Below are 22,883 nucleotides of genomic sequence, written 5' to 3' on the forward strand. Positions count from 1 at the left end.
CTCCATCCAATTACTCCAGCTCCTCAGCTGTGTTACATCCCTGCCTCCTGCTTCCCAAATTCTGTTTTCTACAGAGGTGGGAGCCAGGGTCGGATAAAGCACCACGACTCTCTTTTACCTCCTAATGCATCTACCTGTGAGTTCACCATCAATCCATGCATGCATCCATGCATCCAACAATCCACCATGCACCCACCCAGGCATGCATGTACCCCCTAATCCTAGCAGTCTATCGTCTAACCACTCTACAGCCCGCTCATGCATGTACCCAGCCCTCTTTCCTCTTCCCATTGGCCACCTGCTCATTCTTCCTACCCCACAGTACTATCCTCCTCATCCAGTCTATAACCGCTCTATTCACGTTCTTTTTACATATGTGCATCTATCCTCCTTCTTTCACATCTGTCCATTAGCCAGTCAGCCACCCTTGTCCCCTCTCACCCATCATGTCCACTTACCCTCCCATGCAACTTGTCACCTATAGCTTCTTGGCCTTGGCAAAAATGACCAGGGACCCTTTCTGCCAGCCTGCCCTCCTCCCTGTGCCTCAGGATGTGAGCAGAACACCTCTCTGTCTCAACTCCACCTTGCGCCCTCTCCCCTCCACTCCTCCTACTTACAGGCCTCTGCCTGATGCCAGCAGAGCTGCTTTTCCTAGATCATAGTCTTAGGCAGGGAATTCAGTACAAAGAGGGAGACAGGCTCTGAGGAAGACACATTGAGATCACCGGTGGGTAAAGGGACAAGGAAGGGTACCAGAGAGTATGGGCAGGTTAGGATGGCAGATGACACAAAGCGGAAGTCGGCTGTTGACATGCCTTTCAAGAACACTACCTTCCAGTTCCAACGCTCCAAACTCACATGAGTCTGCAACCTGCTTGCCTTGGATGCCCCGCACCATTCTTGACCCAGACCCCACTGGGCCCCATTGTCAAATACACATTATTTTTTATCCTCGAACAGTTCAGACATGCTGGAGCACAGCCCGAAGCCCACCCCCCCCCCATACGTCCACCACAGAAAGAAGCAAAGTCCTCTTCATCAGAGGCACGCGTTCCCACTACCGGCCTGAGCTGCAGTCACCGTGTCCCTGGGGAGTGAAGTCCCACATACCGATGGCTCCGGAGTCATCTGCTATCCTGGCTCTGGTGGGAACCTTAATAAGGGTGACTGCAGAGCCAGTCACCTAAATCAATTAATGGAATCGTTTGGTGCAGCCAACACGGGGCGATCTGCCAGGATGAAGATGCTTTATTTATATCAGGGAGAATTGGCAAGAAAGGGAGTTCCAGACTCACGACTCTCCATTTCAGCCTCCTCGAAGGAGCGGATTGATTTTCCCCAACCGAAGACACTTAATCTTGAGAATTTAACATTTCTGTACAAGAGAATGTATATGGGGCTATATGTGCATATATAAACACATATCTATCAGCTCTGAACGCAGCTAAATCTCAGGCAATGTGTGCAGAGAGGCAGCTGAGTGTGGCTCCGTGTGAGGCTTCGGGTATTTTCCATTATGGAGAAGAGACCTTTCCCAGATTAATTAATTAGTTGCCTATCCCGGGATGCATGCAGGGGTGAGGGGTGGGGTTGGGGGGGGGTTGTCTTTGGCCCCATCAGAACCATGTCCTGGAGCAGCTAATCACATCTCCTGGTTTATTTCTATGGGCACCAGGAGGCCTCTCTGAGTGCCCTTCTGCTATCACAGTCCCGAGAGAGCCTGCAGCTGTCCTCTCAGAGGGCTCTAGAGAGGAGGGCTGCAGCTGGGGATGAGAGATCACAGAGGGCTCAGCCCGATCACAGAGGGCTCAGCCCCGCTGCATGGACCCTGGAGTCACACCAACCTGTGTTCAAAGAACAGCTCCTTCTTCTGTCACACAGCACCACTGAGCCTTACCTTCCATGTCTGTAAAATGGAGCCTGTGAGGACGCCTACTGCCTTGGGCTACCAGCAATGTCAGCGGAGGAAAGGGATGGGGGCACTAAAGAACACAAGAGCCTAACCCTAAGGCTCTCTATGTGGCTGGCACCGTCACGATCCCGTAAGGCTCCTCAATTCTCTTTAAAGACTAATTTTTCCCACTTAGAAGGAGGAAGTACTCTTCCTAGTGCAGAGTAGTTATGGAAAGAAAATGACACAAAACTTTGGGGGAAGGGACTGCGGGAGCCGGCTCAGTGAAAGTGCTTGCCTTGCAAACACAAGGACCTGAGTTGGATGTCCAGAGTCTATGTCTTAAAAAAGAAAAAAAAAAAGTTGGGCATGGTGACATACGGTTTACAGTCTCAGCGCTGGGGAATCAGAGATAGGTGGATCCCTGGGAATCACTGGTGCCAGCCTAGCCTATTTGGCAAGTTCTAGGCTAGCAAGAGACCCTGTCTCAAAATGAGATGGATAAAGCCTTAGGAAGAACCTGCCTGAGGTGCACCTGCACACACATACACATGAACATCTGTGCACATGCATTCAGGCCACCCCCCCCCACACATACACACACACATGTGAACATGCATGCACACATACACACACACACACACACACACGCACACACGCACACATGCACAAGTGCTGACAGGGTCTGGGACACAGCTCCAGGCTAGGTAGGACTAGAAGCCAGAGCCGGTTGCTGCTTCTGTGTTTCAGGAGCCGTTCTGCAGGAGCGCCAGCTTGGAAATGCCAGATCGCTCACATTTGCAAGAGACTGGAATTCTGAATATTTTGAATGCAAAAGTCTCTAGATTTCAAAATGCCAACAACCAGCTTAAAAAATATTTCTGCAGGCTGGAGAGATGGCTCAGCAGTTAAGAGCACTGGCTGCTCTTCCAGAGGACCTGGGTTCAATTCCCAGCACCCACATGACAGCTTATAATGGACTATAACTCCAGCTCCAGGGAATCTGGCACCCTCACACTGATATATATGCAAGCAAAACACCAATGCACATAAAAACATTTCTGCATCAAAGTAAGCAACGGATGGCCTCAGAATCACGTCTATGGGGCAGATGGGCCTGTGTCACCAGCTTGCATTAGTAAATAGTAAGGCTGTTCAACATTATTGGACATCTCCTGTACAACGGAAACCATTCTAAGTTGCATCTAGGAATCGCCTAGCTAAACATTTCAATAATTCTGTAAAGTTGAGGACAGTACCACACCCAGTTTACAGAAGGGAAAACTAAGGCCCTGTTCTTCGGAAGTTTAGGCGCTTTCAGTGACTTCCCTGCCATCCTGAATTACCTTACCTATTGCTTTCTTTCTGCCAGCTCCTTCTAGAATTCTTCTTTTTGTTTTGGAGACAGGATCTCACCATGTAGCCCTCGCTGGTCTGGAACTCACTATGTAGACCATGCTAGCCCTAACTCATAGAGATCTGTCTGCCTCTGCCTCCCCAGGGATAGATTCCTTCTGTTTTCAGAGCTGACTCCCAGCTTCCTCTCTGAGCAAAAGTACAATGGTCAGGATAAGAGGCATGGAAATCTACCACAGAGTCCACTAGGCCCAGTCCAGAGGACCCAGAGAAAGGACAGTCTACAGGTGTCAAAGATGCTTTCCGCTTAAGTCATCTGCCTCGGGAGGGGACCTTGGGCAAGATATCCCCTGAACCCCGATGAACGCTGAATGTCTAGGAGCTCACTGAATCTGCTAGTGAACCATCATAGGTAGGAATCAGCGTTTATCTGTCCAGGTGAGCAAGGTGGGGTTTGGAGCAATGAGACACACCCAGGACACATCCCGGGGGGGGGGGGGGTCTGATTTTAAACGCGGTGTTTGATTGCAACAGGCTGGACCAGGTTGGTTGCTACTTGGTCCTCCCACCCTGCTTCTGCTGCAAGTTAGGAGGGCTGTGAAGGAGGGCAGCAGAGGGAGGGGCTGGAGCGACTGGGAGCTGAGGTCTGGGTAGCCTCCTGAGTCTCCAGCTTGAGGAAGCATCACTGTTCAGCTGGAGCACAGGGATGCAGGACAGTCCCTCCAAACTCCTTCCAGGTAGGATGCTGCAGTTGAGGCTGTGTAAGGGCGAGGGCTCCGCCATGCCCAGGGCTGGGGAGCCTGGCTTTTGAGGCTCTAGATTCCCACGGTTTTTCCCCAGCAACCCCACTGTGCTGAGCTCCCAGCTCTACCACTCAAAGAGGCCACAATCCCCGCAGAATCTCTTCCAGCATCTTCTCCCTTCAAAGCCGCCCAGCTCCCCTGCAAGGAGCTCACCTCCCCCACAGCCTCCTTTACATTTTTGCCTACATAGTTTTACAGCCAAACAGTGCTTTCAAAGGCCTCCTTTTTCATCTCCTAATTAATTTTTATCTTCCAAGACAGAGGGAGGACAACACAGGAGACGGTGTTTGTTATGTCTGCTGCTCCCTGACAATTCTTCCAGCAAACCTCCTTCAGAGCCAAGGGGCATACTTGAGCCACCCAGCTTCCTGTGAGCAGCTGGCTGAGCTCAAGGGGCCCAGGACCCAAGAGCTGGGCATCCTGCTTCCTGCTGCTCCCTCTCTCACGTTTTACTCTTAGCCATGGGAGTTTTATTTGCTTATCTATTTTGGGGTGTGTCTACATGCTCTCTCTCTCTCTCTCTCTCTCTCTCTCTCTCTCTCTTGCACATGTGTGTGTGTGTGCGCACGTGCATATATGTGTGCATGTGTGTGTATATGTGCAGATTTGTGAAAGCTAGAAGCCAATATGTGGTATATTTCTCATCTGGTCTTCATTTCTTGAGACAAGGTCTCTCGTTGAACGTGAAGTTTTACTGATTCACCTACACAGTCAGGCCACTGAGGTAAAGGGATCCTTCTCTATCCACCCCACACCCAATGCTCGGTTACAGGTGGGTTCCTACATGCCTAGCTTTTCCATAGGTGTCCAGGATATGAACTCGAGTCTTCATGTTTCCGTGGCAAGCTCTTTACTAACTGAACCATCTCCTTAGCTCCATGTGAGCCTCCTAACCAGGAACATGCTAACCACAGAAATAGCATTAGCTTGCTTTAAACTTGGGATATTTGAGGTAGGGGTGGGGTGCTGCATGCTTGCTGCCTATGCTCACACCTGCCTCCTGCACTGGCTTCTCTTGGCTTTGCCATCTTTCAGTCCTGCCCCTCCACAGCACTAGACACTCAACTTAATTAATAATCTGCCAAGTCACTACAGTGTGTCAAGACTGTGCTGGGCTAAGAGCATGGCCCAACTCACATGACTTCGCTATTTCCCAAGACTCTCTTGGAGTCTCTATGGAGGACTGTGGTGGGATCCTGAGAGAAGGTGCAAGGGCAGAAAGAATACAGGCTTGACAGTCAGGTGTGGTCCAAATCCCAGCTCTGCGGTTTTCCAGCTGTGTGTCATTAGGCAAGTCACTGAGCCTTTCTGAGCCTTGCTTCCACTGTCTGTAACATGGAGGGGATGAGACTCGTCTGCCTTGCAGGGTTCTTAGGAGGAGAATGACAGAGAAACAGGTGAAGTGTGGGCACACACCTGGGACACCGTGGCTGGTTGCAGAGAAGGATTAATTGGTGTCAGGAGAGCATGGGAGTAGGGCTGGTCTTGCCTGGGGACACTCAGCTGCTGTTTCTAGCTAATGGGCCCTGGAGCCCTAGAGTCCTGGCTAGGGAGCAGGTTCTGGGTCCCTTCTCTGCCCTCATCACTGGGCCACCTGCAGGGGAGGAGGGCAAGGGTGCAGGGGCTGCTTGATGCTGAGGACCGAGCTCGGTGGGGAGCTGGGACTGGGCTCTGAGAAGGCAATCTGAGCATCTCTGCATAGAGGGAGGCGGGGGCCTCCAATCAGCCAAGATGAGCCTGCACTGGGCTTATTTATGCCTCTTCGCTTTGATCGGGAGCCCTGCTTTGAGACGGGCTCATGCGTAATTCATGAGAAACTCTGGTAGTCAAAGGGCTGGGCTGTGGCCTGAGGACAGAGAGTGTGAGCAGGCAGGTTTGTGCGCAGGCACACGCATATAGACAGAGGCACACATGTATACATGATCACACACACACATGCACACACACATTTAAGTATATAACATTCTGTGCACACACACACACACATGCACACACACACACTTAAGTATATGACATTCTGTGCACACATACACACAGATACTCTGGCATGCACATCTGTGTTCCTAGATGGTGATCATGCATTTGTGCATTAGCACACATACACATACAGATGCAAACATTCATGTCCAAGCAGAGATCTACCTATGCACAAATGGGCACACTCTCACGCATGTCACGTGTGCATGAGGAAAATGCTCATTTACATGTGTCATTTATGCTATACATAGTCGGTCATACATGTATGTACATACTGTCAGCCTTGCTCACACTCTTAGGGCTTCAACAAGTGCCTAGTGTGCCTCTGACAACATTTTATTTCCCCTTGATCTCAATGCACACTGTACCCTCCCCAGCTGATGCTGTGACCAGCTTCCGGTGGCAGTAGCCATGGGCCAGGGTAAGCCCCTTTTCCTCCTCCCTCCTGCCTGCAGCCTCAGGAGAGACACAGGGAGCTGGCAGAAAGTGCTGGGGCTCGAGCACCCATGGGATGGAGGCATTTTACACTCTAACTTCTTCCTTTATTTCCTCGGGCCCCGCTGGGGCTCATTCCTTTTCTTGAAGTCTCCAAAGAGGCGAGGGCTCAGGGATGAAGAAGCAGAGCCCAGAGCAAAGGGAGATACACAGGCTTCCAGACTGGTAGAGGGCAGCTGATTAATAAGCCAACAGATGTACTGGCATGGTTCTCAAAGCCTGATGCTTCCAAGGGGTAATTAGAGGACCAGATCTCAAAGTATCCCTGCCACAGCTCCAGCAGCATTGGGAACTCGTTAGATCTCTCTCTCTCTCTCTCTCTCTCTCTCTCTCTCTCTCTCTCTCTCTCTCTCTCTCTCTCTCTCTCTCTCTCTCTGGGCCTCATGTAGTTCAGGATGATCTCCCACACCCTATGTAAGAGCTGCTGACCTTTCTGTTTCCACCTCCCCAGAGCCCAGACTACAGGTGTGCACCGCTATACCGTTTTTTACTCTGCTGGGATTGAACCCAGAGCTTTGTGCTCAGTAGGCAAACACTCTACCAAATAAGTTATTTCCTCAGCCCAGAAGACTCCTTATGAGTCCACCCTAGGCCTCCTGAGTCAGATGTGTGTGTGTGTGCGCGCGCGCGAGTGCGTGTATGTATGTATGTATGCATGAACACCAGAACTCAGTCTTTTCTGATATCATAGACTCCGCAGCATTCGGACGCACATTCAGGTCCACCACCACTGATTTAGCACCTAAGTTTTGGAGAAAAGCAGAAGAGGATGGGGCCAGATTCTCAGATGAGCCACTGATCTGTCGGGGCTCAGTTTCCACACATGGATTGGGAATAATTACAGTGTTCACCTCACAGGGTTTGAGAAGGTTAATAGAGACCATGCAAGGAGCAGAGTCTGGCCCGCTGGGAGTGCTCAGGCTGCAGCCATTGTTACTTATCTAGAAGCACACTGAACTACCACTTCTCGGGGTCAGGCAGAGTCCCTTGGCCTCAACTATGATGTCAGAGGGGAAAACAGCGGAACTGAGCCAACACTTCCAAAGCTGGAGGAGCAAAAGTCATGGCTGCTATGAAAGCAGTCACATGGGCAGGTGACAGGGACTTTCCCTGAAGGCGTTCTAAGAGAAGGAGGTTGCCTTGTGCTCTTGGAAATGGGCAAGCCAAGAGCAGGGTGCCAATGGTCCCAGGACTGTCTGGGACTGGACCATCTCTCTCCTCCTGCCTCATCTGATCCTTTCCTGCTTATCTGCCTTCAGTGATCCACATGGCTTGCCCCAGAAACTTTCAGAACTTGAGACCAATCTACATGGCTCGTCATCCCAGCTCCCTAGAGTTAACTGGCTTTACCAGAGAGGGACTGAGACCTGTGGTTTCAGGCCCCTGGATTCCAGGTAGTGAGAGAGGGAGGGGTAGAGCCTCCCCTCTACTACTCAGTAAAGAGTCCAGGAAGGGGAGCTCCAGGTGACGCATGGAAGAAAAGGAGACTCTCACCTTGAAGAAGGTCATGGTGGCCCCATCCTTGACAGCACCATACTCAATTTTGGTCTGCTTGGCCAGGTCATCGGCAGAGTCAATGGGCGACTCCATGCGCTCCACAGTCAGGAAAGCAGCCAGGTTGGCTGTGTAGGAGGAGATGATGATGAGCGTGAAGAACCACCAGATGCCGCCGATGATGCGGGTAGACAGGGCTTTGGGCATCAGCTCCGAGCCTGGGAGAAGGGAGGAGATATCATACAGTGTGGAGACCCTGACAGTACCTGGATACTCACACAGGCGCCGAGGCCGTTTCTCCAGACTAGCTGATCAGTCCCATGGTCCCTCGGTATCGCTGGAAACCTGACTGAAAGGCAAATTCTTTGATTCACCTCAAGAGTCAATAACTGGAGGTAGGGGTGGGGGAGGGATGGGCAGAGTGTGCACTCAGCCCTTCGGGTGAATCTGATCCAGGCTTGTATTTAATAATTTACACTACACACACACACACACACACACACACACACACACACACCATTTTATAGGTTCTTTGGACCCTCTGATGCCTATCTGTGGGCCACAGTATTGGGGTCAGAATCTATAGGTTCTAAAAGAAAATCCTGTTCCACGTTCTCTGGGTGGTCTTAGGCCAGACAATCTCCTGCTCTGGAAGAATTGTCCTTCCTCTGCCCCAGCCTCATGGAAATACTGAGATGCTGCAATGGTATAATTTGAAGAGAGATGCGTCAGAAATACGAGCAGTATACAAATATGAGATTGCTGTGAGGCACTTGGCAGGAGAAGAAAAATCAACATTTTCGGAAGCTTTTTGCTGAAATATATCACTCTTCCTTCCTGACCTTGGGCGCAGAGCACAATTCAGATGAAACCTTCTAACTGAAGTAATTAACTAGACGGCTTTCAAGAGATTTAAATAGTAAGTGGCTCCTGAACTTTCTGGAATATTTGGACCTGCAATCTGAAAGCGCCTGCTTTGATATGGATGATTTTTTCCCATCTCTCAAAGAAGTCACTCAAGGGAGAGATTTTCAAATACATACCTAGCTCTCCACCCCCACCCCCCCATCCAAACCATGCGGGGAACGCGCTGGGGCTTGGACTTGAGTAGCAGCAGGCAGCAGCAGAGAAGTTATCACTGCAGCGAAGGGCCTTCTAGGTCTTTCTCAACTGTCACCGAACAAAGATGATGGGCAAAGAAGGAAGGTGAGGCTTCAGGACGCTTGTTAACAGCAGGGACAGATGGAGGCACTTGCCATGAAAGCTGCCTGTCACTCCCCAGCTGCTGGAGACCACCGAGCGGGGGTGGAACAAGTCTATTTCCTCTTCTGCCACACTCGAGCTCCAGTGCTTACAGCCCAGTGGACAGCTGTGTGACGGGCAATAGGAGAATGCCCTTCCTCCTTCCTTCCTTCCTTCCTTCCTTCCTTCCTTCCTTCCTTCCTTCCTCCCTCCCTCCCTCCCTCCCTCCCTCCCTCCCTCCCTCTCTCACTCCCTCCCTCCTTCCTCTGGCATCTTTATCATGCCTTCTGAATAGCAGGGTTTGTGCTGGGTCTTGAGGTTTCACACAGGGGTGTGAAGGACAAGGGCCTTGCAGTTAGGGTAGGCGCTGTGTAGGTTCCCATCAAGTCATCAGCCTTTACCCATTGAGTCATCCTGCTGCATCTTCCCCCCTTTTGAGACAGGACCTTGCTTGTCTTGGACTCACAATAATCCTCCAGTCCCAGTCACCCAAATGCTGGAATCACAGATGCGAGCTACCATGCTCGGCTGTTTCCTGGACATTTAAGCATCTCCAGACATTCCAAAGAGCTCATGTCATGCTTAGGGCCAGTCATCTTAAAACCCTGTCTTCAGGATGAAAGACAATCTTCTTCTATGGACACTGTCTCTGATGCACTCATGTAGAAGCCCCAACCTCAGTCAACCTCCCCTAGCCCTGACCTAACAACCTGGAGTTCTCTTAGTCTCCTAAGCCACAGACACTCGCAGCACTGTTCTGTAGCCGCTCCTGCCCACCCTCTGCCTCTACGGTCCCAGCCTCTGGCTTGCACGGATCAGCTTTGTTCTGATGTGGAGAACCAGGGTCAACCCAGCAGGCAGCATGTTCTGGTCCATCCCAGCAACAGTAGAAGGTACTGGGAATGCCTCTCACGTGCCACAGGTTGGGGTGGCTGACCTGCTTCAGAACCTGAACTGGCTCTGGGCCAGAGCAGCATAGCAGGGTGTGAATCTGGGGCGAAGATACACACCAGGGTATCCTCAGTGTCTCCAACCATCTGACGGCTTAGAGAGATCTGACCCCCAAGGGCAGCTGACTCCAGAAAGGCCCAAGGACCCAGCGGGGAGAAAAGCTACCTTCCTCAGACGAGAAGGCCCGGAGAGGGCAGACACCCACCTTGTTGCATCAGGGAGCCCATTCCAAACCAGAAGCTGTTGAGCAGTGTGAAGTTATTCTCCACCACCTCGGAGCCAGGGTTGCAGGGGTGAGCATCGTACCACTCATAAGGGCTGAATCTGCAGGGCAGAGGGAAGCAGTGAGACCAAGCTGCAAGAAAACTGCTAGTTAGTAACAAAAGTACCATGTGGACCACCACCAACTCCAGAGTCCTTTTCTTTATCGTCTGTCTGGAGTGATAGACAAGGACCAGTTGGGACCGGGTGTCTTCCTGTCCTTTACTGCCAGTGCCCTTTTCTGGTTATAAAGTAATTCCAAAGCACCTTTTCAAATTAAAAGCATGCAATGCCCTTCTACCTCGGGAAGCTGCGAGTCATTATCCATGTAGGAAAAACATCAGACAGGCGCATAAAGGGAAGTCCTCAAGGATGTTTGTCAAAGTGTTGTTTGCAGTAGCATGCAAAAAAAAAAATAACCTAAATGTCCTTCAGTAGAGGGATGATTAAATACACCATGCCACAGCCACACTGAAATATCACACAGCTGTTAAAGAGAACAGCATGCTTCTAGATGTCCCGAGACAGGGGAAAGCTCTTCAACACAGACTGTTGGATGAACAGCGATCAAAATAAAAACAATACAATCACATTTCTGTAGGTTTCCTAGGGCAGCCACACAGCTCTGTGTGTATATGGATGCACACTAAGAGGCCTGGAAGTCTCTATAAAAACATCAGTGTGTGGCTCTGGGGACAGGGCAAGGAGGGCAAGAGGGGTTTCAGTCAAACCTGTTGCCTTATTTGGACCACATGGCTCTTTTGAAAATGAGAAGACGCATTTGAATTTCTTGTATAATAAAAAAGTGAAAAGATACTCATGATAAAATGTTCAAATAGTATACAGGAATCTGATGAGAAGACACAAACGCCCCAGAATCCTGCCCCACGGAGAAAACATTGTGGGATTTCATTTCAGATTTTTGTGTTTGAGTTTATGAATATAGGCTGGGCAGGAAAATGTTGTCCAAAGCCCCGACTCCACACCATCCCCTTCTAAGGAAGAGGATTCCCAACTGAGGGGAGGAAGCCTGGTGGACTGGCTGAATCCTACTTACAAATGGGTCAGTTTGAAGATGCAGAGACTGAGTAGTTCCTGGATCAGGGCAGTTGTATGTGTGTGTATTGGGGGTGGGATGGGGCAGGATACAGGAAGCAAAGGCAGATTTTTTTGAAACCAAAACATATTTCTGTTTCACTTTTTAGTGTGAAGCCCTTTATGGTAACTCAGTCTTCCCTTTCTGGCTCCCTTCTCAAGGCGGGAGTATTAGCTATCACTCACTGCTCCCAGGGCTCAGGTGAGGACAATCCCATTCTCAGGAAGCAGGATGCTGCCTCAGGCAGGAAATTCCCATGTGAGACTTCACAGTGAGTTGAGGATTGCCAAAGGGAAGGAGAGGAAACTGGTAGAGACTCTAGAATCCCCAAGGAAGAGGCTGAGGTTCAGGGGAGAGGGCCGGCAGACATTTGGGGGAAGGGGATGTAAGAGAAAACCTTTGGAGAGCCGGGTGTCCAGAATAGATTCTGGGTACATTTTTGTGGCAGGGCAGACAAACCTGAGTTGTCTGGAGGGCCGGGTCTGGTGGGTGCTGGTGTAGGTAGGAGAGTCCCTGCTTCAGGCCCAGAGTCTGCCAGATCTAGGGGTACTGGGTACACAATGCCTCCCCCACTGAGTTCACAGAGATTGGAACCTGATCCAGGTCCACTTTGGCTCCATGTTAGAAAAGTAATGGATTTCAGCAGAGACCATAGGCCACTGGAGACTCAGAGCAAAGCGGGGAATGCACTACCTAAGGAGGCACGACCCTTAAAGGCCCAGGGCTAAAGAAGAAATTATAAAAGAGTTAAGGCAGGGCTCTCACAAAATCTATAGAACCTCAGCCTTCAGCTTCTAGACAGAAACAAAGCTTGTAGCTCAGGGAGCCCTGGGACTGATCTGACAGCGAACCGAAGGCGTGGTTTGTACCGTGGACCAAGAGACCAGGCTCCCCTGGGACCTCTCCAGGCTGGAGGGCTGGCATCAGAAGAAAGATGAATTCTGAGCAGTGCTCAGGGGTCCAGCCCTTTATTTATTTATATTATTAAGATCTATATTACATTTATTTGTTTAAGGCACGTGCGGGTATGTGTGCCATGGCCGGGGGTCAGAGGATAACTTGCAGGAATCAGTTCTCTCCTGCCGTGTGGGACCCTGGGATAGAACTCAGGTCTTCAGGTTTGGAGCCAAGAGTGCCTTTACCAGCTGAGCCAGCTCGTCAGCCCTAGGTCCTGCTTGTAATGTAACACACAGACACAGACAGGTAAGACGGACATACACATACAGACACATGCACATACAGACACAGCACACACACGCACACACACAGACAGAGACAGGTAAGACAGACATACACATATAGACACAGACATACACACGCACACACACAGACAGAGACAGGTAAGACAGACATACACATACAGACACACACACAGATACATACAGACACACACACACACACCACACAATTTTTAACATAAAACATGCCGCATCACCCCTGTCATAGAAATTTCTATGTAGAAAGCTGTCAGTTACCCCTGTCCACACCAGTCCCTCGGAACCGGAACCAGACTGTGTCCTTCAGTGACTCACATGGGTCTTAACACTCGACCCTACCGGTGGGCACTGAAGTTGATCCAGTTCCCACAACTGGGGGAACAATCTGGGCAATCCTCTGTGGTCAGTGACAACAGAGGGGAGCTGGGTCCTCTGGGCGCTGCTGCACTGGCATTTAAAGATCCAAGGTGCCACTCAGTGGTGACGTTTTAACAGGACAAGTGCCCAGAGACAGAACTTGCTTATTTTGATAAACATAGCTGATTCCAGAAGGGGCCTTTTGGTAATGAAATGTTTTCAAAGGCTGAAGTTTAACCAGAAAAAGGATCATAGTACCGGGCACCCTTCTTACAGTGCCAGAGGGGGCAGGAACCTTACAGTGCGGGAGGGGGCAGGAACCTTACAGCGCTGGAGACAAGAGGGAATGGATGAAGGCTGGGCAAGGGTCCCACATGTGGTTCGCTGAACCTGCCTCTCTTGCTCAGCCCTAAGCCTGCAGGTGCCCAGTGGCACCCCCTTGAGCCATCTATGTGTCCTCTAGTTTGCAGGCTCCCCGATGCCCAATCCTGTGTTCAATTTAGAATGGGAAATCTTTGTGACTTTGGGTACTGACTTCACCTCTCTGAGCCTCACTTGGCTTCTGCTTCTGGAACACGGGGATCGTTCTCCCCACCTTATGGGACTACTGTAAGGGCAGACACGACGGTTGGGAGCTGTGCCGTGCGAGTGTTCCATGGGGTGAGCAGTGTACTTAGATGCCTCTGGTCAGCTCTGTGGCCCAGAATTTCCTCCCCTTTCCTCTGCAGGTACCTCACGGCATCCTGGCCACTGCAGAAAACCCCACTTTTCCTAAGCATCCCACACTAGCCTTAGGTGGAGGGGCCACTTCCCCTGTCTTCCTAGCCATGATGGGGAAGCTGGACACCCAGCTGCCTGCAGCGGATGGATGGCCCATATCTGAGGGGAGAAGAGACACACACATCAAACAGACAGAACTAATGCTGGAAATGCTCCTGCCTCAGAGGGATGGGTGGCTGAGAGGCCACTGGAGCTTCGAGAAAATTACGTTGAGAGCGCAAGAGAGCAGCTCTGCTTTCAAAGGCTTGTTAGACCATTAGTGAGGAGAGGCGTGATGAAGGTCTCTCCGTGCTGGCTCGCTGTTGGCTGGGCTGAGGAGGCAGGGCAGCTGCAGCCGCACCAGGCTCGGCAGCAAAGCCTAGGGAGGTTGGGCGACTTCGCCTCTCACATTTTTCCTTTGGTCTCTCTCTGGGTGGGAGGGGGCAGAGAGTGACAGGCACAGAGGCGAGGGGGGCTTTCAAAGGAAGCTCTGGAGGAAAAAGGCAAAACACCAGGTCCTTGGATCTCAAATTGCCTCTCCAGAGAAGTTTCTCTTTACACCATGTTAGGCTTTAGAGAAAAAAGGATCCAGGGCAGGGGCAAGGATGGGGCCTGGCGGGAGGGGCAGAGAGCACAGCTGGGAGGGGGTGGGGAGCTTGAGATGTGTGTGTGTGTGTGTGTGTGTGTGTGTGTCAAGTAGTGGCCAGAGGTATGAATGACAGACAAAACCTCAGTGGAACTAAGTTCACCTCCTAGATGTGTCACTTATGGCTTATCCGGCCTCAGTGGGTCTTGGGTGCCTTTAAGGGAGGCTGCCAGAGAAAATAGAAAGGTGGCAAGGCGCAGAACAGGGTGCTTGGTAAACGCTGGGCATTTGGTAAACCTGGGCTAACTCTGCTTCCTTAGTGGCCCACTTAGCAAGGATGTACTTCATCTGTTTCCAATGAACAATGCGACAAGGGTAAGCTCAGTGCATGCGTGGATTCCCAGCAGGAGGCACACGTGTGAATGAGTTGGTATGTAAGCATGGATCCCACGCATGCATGTCTGTGTGCCATGTTTCTGCATGTGGCGTGTGCGCAGCTAGTGGTGATTGGTTCTCCAGCTGTGTGGACAGCTTAGATATAATTTGTTTTCTATGTTTTGAGCCATTTGTTAGGCCATGCAATGTGCTTGGGTCTGGTCTGCCATCCCAGGTACCCAAGTCAGGTAAGCAATGGTCTGGCTTCCCCCAATCTGTTTTGGGCCCCAGGGTGCAATTTATCATATCTGAGTCATGGAGGACAGGGACCAGAGGGAGGATTCAAGCCCAGGGAGCCATGGGACATTTTCTGAAGGGACAAAGGATCTGAGCCACAGGGAAGAAGAGAATGTCAGGTGGTTCAGTAATCCAAACCTTGGACTTTCTCAGCCAAGGGGCACTCGCCTAGCTTCCTATGCTTTCCAGCTTGGCCCAGAGCTTCAGCCAAGGCACAGCCTTACCTGGCGATGACAAAGAGGACACAGCTGACACCCAGGTAGGCGAGGAGCACGTACATCCAGATGTCCGGGGAAAGGGGGTTGAGGAAGGAGAAGACACTGGGGTTGGTGCCATTGGGCTTGCGATATAAGATGCTCACTCCAAGGGTCATAAAAGGCTTAGAGAAATCGATGGCCTTCTCTCGGACATGGGTGATGGTTAGGGGAGCCACGGCCAGATCTGCTTTCTGTAACAAGACCACAGGTAGACAGACAATGAGCAAAACCTTGGGCTAGAGGTGATGAAGAACTCCCTTATGGGATACAGACTGAGGTGGTGCGTTAGTCCAAGGTTACTTAACCACTCGTGTGTGTGTATGTGTGTGTGTGTGTGTGTGTGTGTGTGTGTATGGTGTGTGAATTGCTGAGGCCAGAGGACAACCTTAGTGTCATTTCTCAATTGCAATTGACCCTTTTTGTGTGTGTGAGCTTTAGTCTTTAACAGCCAAACCATCTCCCCAGCCCTGACCTTTTTCTAAGGCAGACTCTCTCACTGGCCTGGAACTCACCCAGTAGGCTCTGTTGCTTGGCGATCAAACTCTAGGGATCTGCCTGTTTCTGCCTCCCTGGCCCTGGGATTCTAGGTGTATGCTACCACACCTGGCCTTTTTCCTCACGTGAGTTCTGGGGACAGAACCCAGGTCCTTGGCTGGAGCTTCTCTCCAGCCTATGTATTCACAGTTCAGTTTCAACACTGACTGACCCTCACGGCTGGACCGTGCCCAGGGTGTGGAGGAGACAAGGGTGCACACACGTTAACAGAGGACAACTTAAGCTTTGTTCTCCAGTGGCTGATGGAAGAGGGCCGTGACAAAAGCAGAGAGAATGGATACAATAAGGTCCTTTTTCAAGGTGGGACGGTGTCACATGAATTCAGCTTCCCCCTTTCAATCACTTCCTGACCACTTTAGCCCCCTCAGGATGCTCATTAGATCCTAAAACCTGCTCTAACGCTAGTTAGACAAAGATAATACCCTCCTAGAAAGTGGGGAGATGGCTCAGTTAGTCAACTATCTGCTATGCAAGCCCGAGAACCCGAGTTTGGATCCCCAACACTCATGCAAAAAGCTGGTCACCAAAAGAGTCCATAACCTCGGCACTGGGGTTACAGGCCCCAGAGCTCACTGGCCAGCTAGTCTAGCTATTTGGTCAGTTCCAGGTTCAAAGAGAGATCCTGTCTCATAAAATAAAGTGGAGTGTTATGGAAGAAGACAATGATTTTGATATGTGTGCGCGCGCGTACACACACACACACACACTCTCTCTCTCTCTCAACACACAAACACATACACACATGCTACACAGAATACATACAAAACAAAAACCAAAAAAAAAAAAAAACCTCTTTAGAGGGTGTGGGTGGACAAGAAAACTGGATGGACAAGCCCAAGTCCAGCAGTTCACCTCCCTGGCAGGGGTTGCCATGGAGGCAGGAGAGGCAAGGCTAGAGGTGTGATATATTCATACAGGCCATTGTATCACAAACTTAATGAAGGGGGTTCTTGAATCTGGTCTGGGGTTTTCCTGCTTAAAAATTAAAAAAATCCTCCCCCACCCCCTGCATCTTATCTGCGGTTCTCTTAACACAAGGTCCCTTTAAAGACCGTTCTGTCCTTAAGCCCATTTCTTCACACCCATGCTTGGCCCACAGTGGCCTCTTTGTCTAATTCTTCCTATTGTTCGTATTATTTCACACATGCTGCCTCTTCGAGATCCCTCCCCGGCAGTCTTGCATTCTCGATTCTCAGGAAGTCCACTCTTTCCCAAGGGAAGGTCTGCACTGCTCAGTGTGCATTGCTGCATGTCAGCAAGCATGCAGCTGCTTAGATTCACACTCACAGACTCCTCGCATGCTAGAGCTGTGGCTGGCCCACTGTCCTCTCCTCGTCTCAAAGCCCCTTCTTAGGCTCTGCAATATCTAGTAGTGCTTCCCTGGAAAAGGCTGCCTCTTAGGCTCCTGTAGGTATTGTGGCTCAGTTATGAATCAAGTTACAACTTCCCTTCCGTACATGGGCACAACTGAAGGGAAGTGCTGAAAACCCTTTGCCAGGAAGGAGCATGTTTCTGAAAGACCCTGCCAAGGCAATGCCTCTAGGTAGCCACTTGCTGGATTGACCCATTCATCCACCCACTGACTCAAACATTTATCCATCCATCCATTATCCCTCCACCCATTCTTCCATCTGCCCACCTTCTGGACCACCCATCAGTCCATCCATTATCCATCCATCCTTCCATCCACTCACTACCCACTTATCCATTCATCCATTCATCTATCTGCTTATCCATAAATCTACCAATCCAGATACCCATCAGTCGCCCATCTATCTATTCATCCACCAGCCCACTCATCTTTTCACCCACCCACGATTTTATGAGATCCACCAGGAACTACAGAGACAGAGCTGTCACCAAACGGATATGATTTCTGCTCTCCTGGCTCTGAAGGTTTAGTAGGGGACATATGTGCCAATCAAAGTGTTCATCTTATCAGTACTAACGCAGACGCCACTTCTCTCAGAATAGGAACAAGCACTTCAATAGAAATCACATCAGGAGATAAGGCTAATATGTGTGAAATCCCAGGATAGACCACTTGGTGAGTACCCCATGCTTGGTGCGGGAGGGGAAACTAGGAGATACTCTGATACTAGTATCCGCAGTGTTTCTCCTTCTAATGCTGTCTCTACTCCCCAACATGGATACTTGGGGCCCAAAGATTTGGTAAACTTCAAAATCCAGGAAAATGCCAGCAAGATGGTCCATGGAGTGCAAGGCACCTGCCACCAAGATAGATGATAAGCTGAGCTGGATCCCTAGAACCTACCTATATGGTGGAAGGGGGTAACCAGGTCCCAAAAATTATCCTCTAAACTCCAAATGTGAGACTTGACATGTATACATGAGCATGTACCCATATGCACATATGTGATGAACAAATAAACAAATAAATGTGAAACAAATCAACCCCAGGGAATACAGGGAGGTAAGGCCAAGGAAAAGGCTCAGGGCACTGGAGCCTCCGTTTATAGATTTTTTGAGTGCGTGAGTTAGAACTTACCTGGCTTTAAAGGTACAGAAATAGGGACCGGGCAGCTAAATTAGCTCCTGGACGCCTGTCAATTAAGAGCATGAACAAATGGATGGGGGGGGGGAGAATGCTTAGGGACAGTAAAGACTGTCTAATACACACTTGATCAAGACATACTACGCCCAGACACTGGCCTAGTTGGGATACAAGAACAAACCAGAGACCTGGTATAGCGAGTCCCTGCTTTAGGTATAGACATGATTCCTGGGTAGCAAACTAATTGAGGTGAGTGCCCCGAAGGTCTCCTTCAGTCTTGAAGTTCTAGGATCTTCTACAATGATGGGAGGTGAGAGAGATCTAGTGGTGTGTGAGTCTAGATTCCTGCCTCCCTTAGCCCAGTTCCTTCAGTTCCAAACAGACCCTGGGGATGCTCTGTTTGACTCCAAAGGTAGAATGCCTTGGTCTCTGAGAACGGCCTCTGGGTTTGCAGCGGCTTCTTAGACAGGACTTCCAAGTCAGTGGTGGAGGGTCCTCCGTGGACTCTTGACAGCAAGGCGCACGAGATCAAGGTGTTTGCGCAAAATGTTTATTCAGCAAGAAGGTCCCAGGGGCTGGAGAGGAAGCCAGGCCCAGGCCCTCAGCACCTCTCTTCCACTCTTCCTGCCTTCTGGCTCTAATGGGCTTGGGCAGCAGTTGCGTCCATGGCATTATGTGCCTACAGCAGCAAGGTAATTGGCCAACGTGACCTTCTCTGGGAGTTCAGATGAACGTTCTCCCTTGGGCTTCAAGAAAGGCTGGCATTCTCCACTTCATTTTTGGCTTAGGCAGAAAATACTATATTTCACTGTTGGTAACGATTTCCCTGAAAAAGGCATTATTTTGTCCAACTTCCCTTGAAAGACTGGAACAGATGTCAAGCCTTCGCGGTTTCGGTTCATTACTCAGAATGAAAGGCCCAGTCTTGGCGGCTCTTCCCACTCATGCATACTTCTTCCAGCGTGATTCACGAAATCACAGGCTGTCAGAGCTGGACGAGAGGCCTTCAGGAACATCTGCTCCAACCCCGCATTTTAGTACAGGAGGGAAACTGAGGCTTGCAGAAGTTTGTTCTTTCTTCTCACGTTACAAAAACCATGACCTCGAACAAAACCAAACCATATTTGACCCGTCCCCCCAATACCTTCACTCTCTTATAGGTGACATTGTTCGTCTCCTGCCGCGCTAAGCTCCTCTCTGTATATCTTCTGAATTTCTCGGCCAGGCAGGATGCCCTCTGAAGACATTGTTTTATCCCTATAAGTAGGTTTCCGCTTACCAAGGTTTTGTCAGAAGGCACCCAGTCCAGCCCTGCTCAACCCTCCCCCTCCATCATGAAGCCATCTGACCTTGGTTCCAGCCCAGATCCTACATGGCTGACAAGAAGTACCTTACTCAACTCCAGCTCTGTATTTTGGCCCTTGATAGTCAGTTGTCCTGACTTATAGGACCCTGAACTTGTTCCTATAATAAAACCCGGGCCAACTCCCATCAGGCTAAGAACTAAGATCTCATGGTCTTAGTTCTGGCCACTGGCCACCAGTCATTCTTTCCTTAGGACAAGACCTGCTCACTCCCTGGGTTTGCTGGTATGTTGGCACTTCCTGTTGGATTCTCCAGTATTCACCACTGGATTCCATATCTCTGTGTTCCCCCCAGTGTGCCTGTCTGCCCAGACAGTCAACTGATAAATTAAAATATTAAGAGCTGCCATCATTACAGGACGCTGCCTCCCTAGAGCCCCAGGGGGCAAAAGACATCACCACATTTTAGATGAGGGATTTGGTGTCTAGAGCAGACAGGATGCTTGTTCAAGCTGGTGAGTGGCTGAGCCAGTTCTAGTACTCGATTCATTATGGCTTAAAAACCCAACATTGTTACCACACTGTTGTACAAGCCAAGTATAGTGGGATGATGTGGCAGTGGCATATAGCCTTAATTACATTCCGCTTCTCTGACTGTGAGCTAATTCAGAATAAGGTCTTGCAGATAATGTTCTTGCAGAACAAAGTCACCAAGTTAAGATGGCCCCATCCTGAATTAGGGTGGCCCCTCCCAACTACTGGTGCCCTTTTAAGAGGACACAAATATATACAGAGAAGAGTGTGACAATGGAGAGAGAGGTGGGGACAGCCCAAACACAAGTCCAGGAGCACCAAGGGCTGCTGGTGGCACCAGAACCAGGGAGGATGGAGTCCATCCACCTTCAGAGCCGCTGGAAGGGAATCAACACTGCTGACACCCGATTTCTCACTTCTCTCCCATAGCGAATAAATGCCTGTGTTTTAAGGCATCTGCTTGGCTATCATTTGTTATAGCAGCCCAAGAAAACGAATACACCCATCACTTAGAGACGGTGTCGAGAACAGAGCTCCTTCTATCATCTGCTCTCAGTCCTGCAGTCTGTGCTCACGGGGCCTCATGCTGAGTCCCCTGCAGTATTCCCAGACACCCGAATTTCACCTTGGCCTCTGACCATGCCTGCCATTGGGGCTTCCCTGGGATTCATTAACATTCAGTGGGGTTTGGAGTGCTAAAGACTTCTCGATTCATCTTCTGTCTCTAGAGTGGCCAAGAAAACCACCCATGACAAGTCCCTTCCTGATAACCATGAAGGGATTTGATTCATCCTGGGAGCTCTGTCTGCTCCGTCTCTCCCATGTCTCTGGTATTGGGTGCTAAGGCTTGGACATGAGAGATCCCCCAAAAGGTTCATGGGTTGAAGACTTGTCCCAGGTTGATGGATCTAGTCACTGAGATCCCTCATGACTGGATAATGCGTGCCTTGAACGTATCAACGTATCAATCCACTGATCGATCCACCCTTTAATAGTGCTATTACAAAGGGAGACCCTGAGGGAAGTGGGTAACTGGGGTGTGCCTATGAAGGGTGTTTTGTCTCTGCTTTCTGTTTAGCAGCAGCTAGGAGGTGAATGTCACCCTCTGCTCCATGCTTTTGCTGCCAAGATGTCCTGCCTCACCACAAGCAAGCTGCAGTGGGGCAAGCCGACCAAGCTGCTGAAACTTCTGAAACGGTGAGCCAATACTAATCCCCCGCTAAAGTGTTTCCCTCAGAGGCACCTGACATGCAAGCATGAGGACTTGAGCTTCTTGAAGCCCCAGAGCCCACAGGAAGCCAGGCACGGTAGCCCCACCTACAATCCCTGTGCTCCTCCTGTGAGATGGGATAGAGAGACAGGGGAACCATGGGAAGTTTGTGGGCCAGCTTAGTGTGTTCAGCAGTGAACAAGAGACAGTCTCAAACAAAGCGGAAGGTGGGACCAGAATCCAAGGCTGTTCTCTGACCGCCACATGCACACCGATAGTTGGAGAATGCCAGCAGCACTCACACACGCACACGCATGTACACACATACAGGTTTTTAAAGAAATGTGTTTCTCTGTTTATCACAGTGATGTAAAAATTGATTCACACAGGGCATCCTCAGGATTCAGCTTCCGCACTTTCTCCCAAGTGCTGTTTCTCTAGCTAGGTGCTTTCCATCCAGGCTGAGGAAACAAGGTACCTCTTGAAGACAAAACATCTCCTGAGCCCCGACATCTGTAGAGACCCAGAGAGCTGCCAGACCAGCCTCCATGACCCACCTGGCCACTTTCGGAACTATAGCAGCCTCCATGACTGACTGAGCAATGATGTGAGTACCGTCCCCAGGCCTGGGGAAAGGCCCCACTCCTTCCCTGCAGGCTCCATCCTGTGCCAGGGTCTATCAGGAAGAATGACATGTCCGGTCTGCCTCATAGTCATTAGCACCTGGAATAGATGACCCATCTTCTGTCACCTTGAGTCCTCTCCCCAAACTCCACAAGTGCTGATAGTGGTATCAACCCAGACAGGACGGGACCTGCCATAGCAGAGTCCGAGAGGGATGGAGCTGTGACCCCCCCCCCCCACACACACTTGAAGCAAGTCTGACTCCCATTATACATCTGACAGCTCTGTTCCCCACACTGCTCCTTGCTGCTCTGCTCACAACAGGATGGTTGTGATCTATGTGATCAAATGCAAGCTATTGCTTAATCTCTGGTTTCCCTGTAAGTATATGAGCTCCAAGAAGGCAAGGATTAAGCTTGTTCCCCTCACCTATGGTCCTCTCAGGATTCATGCAAGGCCCAACATCAGGTGGAGACTCCAGGATATTGTATTGGAAAAACAAACATTAAAACACCCACCAAAACCGAGTTTGATTCCCAGGACCCACGTGGTAGAAGAGAACTGACTCCCACAAATTGTCTTCTGACCTCTACACACTTGCTGTGGCTCTCTCTCTGTCTCTCTCTGTCTCTGTCTCTCTCTCTCTGTCTCTCTCTCTCTCCTCTCTCTTCTTTCTCTCTCTCTTCTTTCTCTCTCATTGTAAGAAAAATAATGAAAGACCAAC

The 22,883-nt window shown here is 50.2% G+C and overlaps 1 protein-coding gene across 2 annotated transcripts in view; it reads right to left on the reverse strand.

Annotated features, from left to right (window-relative positions):
• Grik3 (glutamate ionotropic receptor kainate type subunit 3) overlaps positions 1 to 22,883 on the reverse strand; it is a 214,655-nt gene that overhangs the window by 6,259 nt on the left and 185,513 nt on the right. For both annotated transcript variants that reach the window (XM_038333725.1, XM_038333726.1), the window contains exons 11-13: positions 15,385 to 15,608; positions 10,418 to 10,536; positions 8,020 to 8,237 (exon numbers count right to left, since the gene is read on the reverse strand). In XM_038333725.1, coding sequence (XP_038189653.1) covers positions 8,020 to 8,237; positions 10,418 to 10,536; positions 15,385 to 15,608 — 561 coding nt within the window. The remainder of the gene's footprint in view (positions 1 to 8,019; positions 8,238 to 10,417; positions 10,537 to 15,384; positions 15,609 to 22,883) is intronic.

This window comes from Arvicola amphibius, chromosome 6 (genome assembly GCF_903992535.2).
Source record: "Arvicola amphibius chromosome 6, mArvAmp1.2, whole genome shotgun sequence".
Classification (NCBI taxonomy): Eukaryota; Metazoa; Chordata; class Mammalia; order Rodentia; family Cricetidae; genus Arvicola; species Arvicola amphibius.